Genomic DNA, 5,404 nt, shown 5'->3' on the forward strand with positions numbered 1-5,404 from the left:
TAGTGATTCCAAGCCAGCCCAGGCAGGAAAGTCTGTGAGACTCTTATCTCCAATAAACCACCAGAGAACCGCAAGTGGTGCTGTGGCTCAAGTGGTAAAGTTCTTGCCTTGAGCTGAAGAGCTCAGGGACAGTGCCTGGGACAGAGTTCAAGCCCTACAACAGACAAAAAAAAAAAGAAAGAAAGAAAGAAAAAAAACAACTTCTGGGACTTTTCTGCCCAGTCTGGCTTTGAACTGCAATCCTCAGATCTCAGCCTTCTGGGTAGCTAGGATTACAGGTGTGAGCCACCAGCACCCAGCTGAATTATTTTTAAACTGAAGTTATTCTTAAACCCAAAGCATTTCTGTAATGGAAAAATAGGAAAGAGGAAACTTTTAAGGGCATAGTTCAAATGGTAGAGTACCTAAAGAAGTTCAGGGACCTAAGTACAAAACCACAGTACTATAAAGAAAAATGATAAATTTGCTTCAGCGACAAGGGCTCAGGGATATCACAAAGTATCAAATAAAAAGACACAAAGTAATGTGAAATCACAAAGCTCTTTATGCACTTACAGATATCTAATACTTACAGGTATCTAATATAACAAAAACAAGACTTTTAATAATACATAAAAGATAATGACTCATCCTCTATGTTTCACACGCCAACAAAACTATAACATAAGGTACAAAAATTACCTACCTAGCTCTTTCCGCCACTGGGCTCTTTTTGCTTCCAACAAACTTTTATCACGTTCCCTTTCTCCCAGAGTACTAAATATGTCAGCTGGTTGCCATTTATTTTTTCTAAGGTAAAACACACACAAAAGGAAACAGAAACCTTAACACTATGTATTTATATGGCTAATTCCATAAATATTAATAAGCTTTTAAGTAGCAAGATCTTTAGAGTATTTCACATATAGCAAAACCATATTCCCAAGATGATATCAGAAATACAAGTATGAGTTACATACATGACAGTTTTCTGTTCATATTGTTCAGTTGCTTCCTGATTTTTATTGAAGAGAGATTTATTTTCATCTAGGGTGGATAAAACAGCCTCTTTTTTTTGTAGTAAGCCCATGATGTTCTCATCCTCTGGCTCATTCAGAATATTTTTTAAATGTAGACTGTCCTGACCTGGGGAGGGGGTGGGGGTGGAAATGTGTATTTTTAAATTAACACTAAACTGTATTTATTATAATTCCTTACCCTGCCATACTTCTATACAGCTTAAAGACATCTTATATATTAACTCTTAAAATCATCCTTGAGTTTCTGCCCAAAAAAGAGGGGAACTAGATCTATATACAAAGTGGCTGCTCATGGCCACAGCCATACAACTTCTTGTATCAAATAAGAAAATAACATCAGAGATGAAACCTCAATTTTTACTCTTGCTAAACATACTTTCACAAATTATATGTCACAACCTAAAAGGGAATTAACTTAAATAGCTTAGTAAAAGCCCAATATCTTGATTATATTCTATTTTAAAAATCTACCAGTGAAATCAGAGAAAAACTTTTCCATGAGTGGGTGGTGGTGGCTAACACCTGAAATCCTCATTATTCAGGAGGCTGAGATCTGAGGACTGAGGTTTGAAGCCAGCTGGGACAGGAAAGGCCATGAGGCTCTCATCTCCAGTTAACCACCTAAAAACTGGAAGTAGAACTATGGCTCAAAGTGGTAGAGTGCTAGCCTTGAGGAAAAAGAAAAAAAAGGTTCAGGGATAATATCCAGGACCTGGGGTCAAGCCCATGACTGACAATAAAACCTTTCCTTGAGGGCTGAGAAGGTGGCTCAGTGGTGGAGTGCTTGCCTTGCATACATGAGGCCCTGGGTTTAGTTTCTCAGCACCACATAAGCAGAAAAAGCTAGAAGTAGTGCTGTGGCTCAAGTGGTAGAGTGCTAGCCTTGAACTGAAGAGCTGAGGGACAGTGCCCAGGCCCAGAGTTCAATCCCCACAACTTGAAAAAAAGAACACCTTTTCCATGAACCATTATCTCTGGCCTACCTACTTATACTAGCTACATCAAATATTTTGTCAAGGGCTCATATGCTAGCCCCAGAACTGTTCTAGCTCCTCAAAAAGAGAAAGCACAGTTAATACAAGATCCTCTTATCAAGCCAGATGCCAGTGGCTCATGCCTGTAATCCTAGCTACTCAGGAGGCTGAGATCTGAGGATCACGGTTCAAAGCCGGCCTGGGCAGGTAAGTCTGTGAGATTCTTATCTCCAATTAACCACCAGAAAACCAGAAGTGGTGCTGTGGCTCAAGTGGTAGAGCAATAGCCTTGAGCTGAAGAGTTCAGGGACAGTGCCCAGGCCCAGAGTTCAAGCCCCATGCCCCGCCTCCCCCATCCCCAAAAAAGATCCTATCATGATTAGATAAAATGTGCTTTAACTGCTAATATTCTTTCTCACTATGTCAAGTTGTTATTTTTGTTGTTTGAGCTAGCAATCTAAGCTGAAAGACAAAATCAAGTTCCCTTATTTTAACTGAAAAATATCAATTAAAATAGGGTAATGACTACATTGTCAACAAGTTGGGAATGTATAGCAGGTACCTGACCCTCAAGCTAGTTGGGAGGCCTAAAGAGACTGCCAAATTTATATTTTCTGCTACTGTCTAATAAAAATTTAATGATATTTCTCCATTATTTTCATATTTACAATTCCTTAGGTCAGAGATAAAATTAGAAGTATTGTAAACATAAGACAGGGCCCTGGGGCTGGGAAGGTGGCTAAGTGGTAGAGTGCTTGCCTTGCATGCATGAGGCCCTGGGTTCCATTCGTCAGTACCACATAAGCAGAAAAAAAAAAGCCAGAAGTGGCGCTGTAGCTCAAGTGGTAGACTGCTAGCCTTGAGCTGAAGAGCTGAGGGACAGTGCCCAGGCCCAGAGTTCAGGCCCCACGACTGGACCCCTCCCCAAAAAAGGGCAGAGCCCTGACATTGTGAAACAGAAAGTTTATGACACACTATGTTTATGTAACTGTATCTGACATTGGCTAAAGGATTTAAGGCAGACCTTAATATGAATTGAAGGCAGAACATGTACAGGGACAGAGGAGCAATGTCTGTCAGCAACTGAAGTACAAGGGAAGTCTCCTTTTCATTTAAAATAACATTTTAAAAAACAAAACACTGTTTTATATAATTACCTTACATGTTAAGTCTCCTAAATTCTAAAATATGTACAATTTTCTGTATTAACATCTTTGTATGTGTGTCTGTGTGCGCATGCCCGTCCTGAGGCTTTGGGCCCAGGTGCTGTCCTTAAGCTTTTTTTGCTCAAGGCTAGCAGTCTACCCCCTGAGCCACAGCACCACTTCTGGCTTTTTCTCAGTTTAATGGACATAAGAATCTCACACTTTCCTTCCCCAGCTGGCTTCAAACCATGATCCTCAGATTTCAGCTTCTTGAATACCTAGGATTACAGGGGTGAACTACTAGCACCCTGCTTGTATTAACATATTTAATGGAGTACACAGAAACTAGTTTTCTTAAGGATACTTTGAGCACTAATCTAAACTATGGCATAACTACAAAAGAAATTTTAGATAACAGATCATTTTTATTTTATTTTTGATAATTAATTTTTAAAGACGTTAAATTGAAACCAAAGAGGCAGTTATATAAAAGCCAATCAATCAGAAAATCTAAAGTACATACTGAAAAAATATTCAACAAAACAGAAAAATCTTACTTGTTTTCTCATCATTTTCACTGTTAGTCAGAGAAACAGATCCATTTCCTTGGTTTATACTCATCAAAATCTGTTGTAGTTGGTCTTGTGTTAGACACACCAAACTGCTACTCATGTTTTCAGTTATGTTGTGTTTTTTATGAGGCTTCTCTTCAATTACTAAAGATGGATTTATGGTGTTTCGAGTCTTCTTTATATTAGGGGTTGCAGATGATACTTCTGTTTGGATATGAACACAGTCTTTATCTTCATAGTGCTTATATAAATCCTTAGTGGGTGTAACTGTCATTCTATTCTTTTCACTTTTTGACTGTGAAGTTTCTGAACCAACTGTCTTCTTTTGCAAAAGTTTTTCACTCCCAATATAAGAATTTTGTGTTGACTTTAGAAGGTGTCCAGTGTGCTTTGTTCTTAAAGGACATTTTGTAATCTTGCTCTTATTTCCCATCTGTTAAAAAAAAAACTTTTTTTTTTCATGTACTGCTGTCTTGGAAAAATAAACTTTTGTGGTTGTCATTGTTGTTTGAGACAGGGTCTGATTATGCAGCCCAACCTGGCCTAGAACTCACAATATTTTACCTCTGCCTTTAGAGTGCTGCGATTAAGACGTGTACTACACCCTAACAATTTTCTCTTATCTTGACCTTGTAACTACCCACAACTGTAACTTGTTCATAACCTCAATTTCAATTATTGAACGACTATCATCTAATTTTTTTCCAACTCACTTCCTCCCATATCCCAATTCCAACAATCTTCATCTGGACTAGGGTATGTAATCTGTTGATACTACATTTCTCTGGCTCTCATTTCCCTTCTTAACAATCTTAAACCTTATTTTTCCATTTTTTGCTCTGTTTTCTGTCACAAATATTTAGCAAATCCCATCCCTGGCAAGACAACTTTACAAGTGTGTAACTTCACCCACAGAGAAAAATAGCCATGCTAACTGGTTTCACTTAAACTTATAACCAAGAACATCAAATGAGTTCTAACCTCTACCTGTCATATATTTCCTAATTCCAATTTCTTGCTCTTTTAGTAATTATTTAACCTCCTTTTCCCCAAAACCCCGAACACTTTTTCTCTCATGCCTACTCTGAGCTGGAAACTTTAATATAGGAACTCTTGTTATTCACCTAGTCCTTATTCTTAAGGATCTCTAGAAATTTTTTGTTGCCCCCAAATCAAATTATTTTTGCAGTTGATCACAACTGTTTCAATACAAACATGGCATTATTTTACCATCTTAAAAAATTCTTTTTTTGGGGACTGGGAAAGTGGCTCAGTGGTAGAGTGCTTGCCTTGCATGCATGAGGCCCTGGGTTCGACTCCTCAGCACCACGTAAGCAGAAAAAGCTGGAAGTGATGCTGTGGCTCAAGTGGTAGAGCACTAGCCTTGAGCTGAAGAGCTGAGGGACACTGCCCAGGCCCAGAGTTCAGGCCCCATGACTGGCAAAAAATAAATAAATTCTTTTTATTTATTTATTTTTTTTTTGTCAGTCGTGGGGCTTGAACTCTACGCCTGGGTGCTGTCCCTCAGCTCTGCAGCTCAAGGCGAGCACTCTACCACTTGAGCCACAGCACCACTTTTGGTTTGCCACTTCTGGTTTTCGAGTCGTTTACTGGAGATAAGAGTCTCACAGACGGGAGGGGGGAGGCTGGGAAGGGATGGGAAGGGTAAACAAAGGAGGAGGCTGCAATGCTTG

At 39.1% G+C, this 5,404-nt stretch overlaps 1 protein-coding gene across 1 annotated transcript; it reads right to left on the reverse strand.

The window, feature by feature from the left end:
• Positions 1 to 685: 685 nt before the first annotated feature.
• On the reverse strand, positions 686 to 4,169 carry LOC106002663 (coiled-coil domain-containing protein 66-like; the record flags this gene model as incomplete). Its single annotated transcript, XM_013037508.1, has 3 exons — positions 3,696 to 4,169; positions 960 to 1,125; positions 686 to 789 (listed from the first exon to the last, which is right to left on the reverse strand). Coding segments are annotated over exons 1-3 (718 nt in total), but the record flags the coding sequence as incomplete, so codon positions are not given.
• Positions 4,170 to 5,404: the final 1,235 nt, after the last annotated feature.

Source organism: Dipodomys ordii, unplaced genomic scaffold (assembly GCF_000151885.1).
Source record: "Dipodomys ordii isolate 6190 unplaced genomic scaffold, Dord_2.0 Scaffold16054, whole genome shotgun sequence".
Classification (NCBI taxonomy): domain Eukaryota; kingdom Metazoa; phylum Chordata; class Mammalia; order Rodentia; family Heteromyidae; genus Dipodomys; species Dipodomys ordii.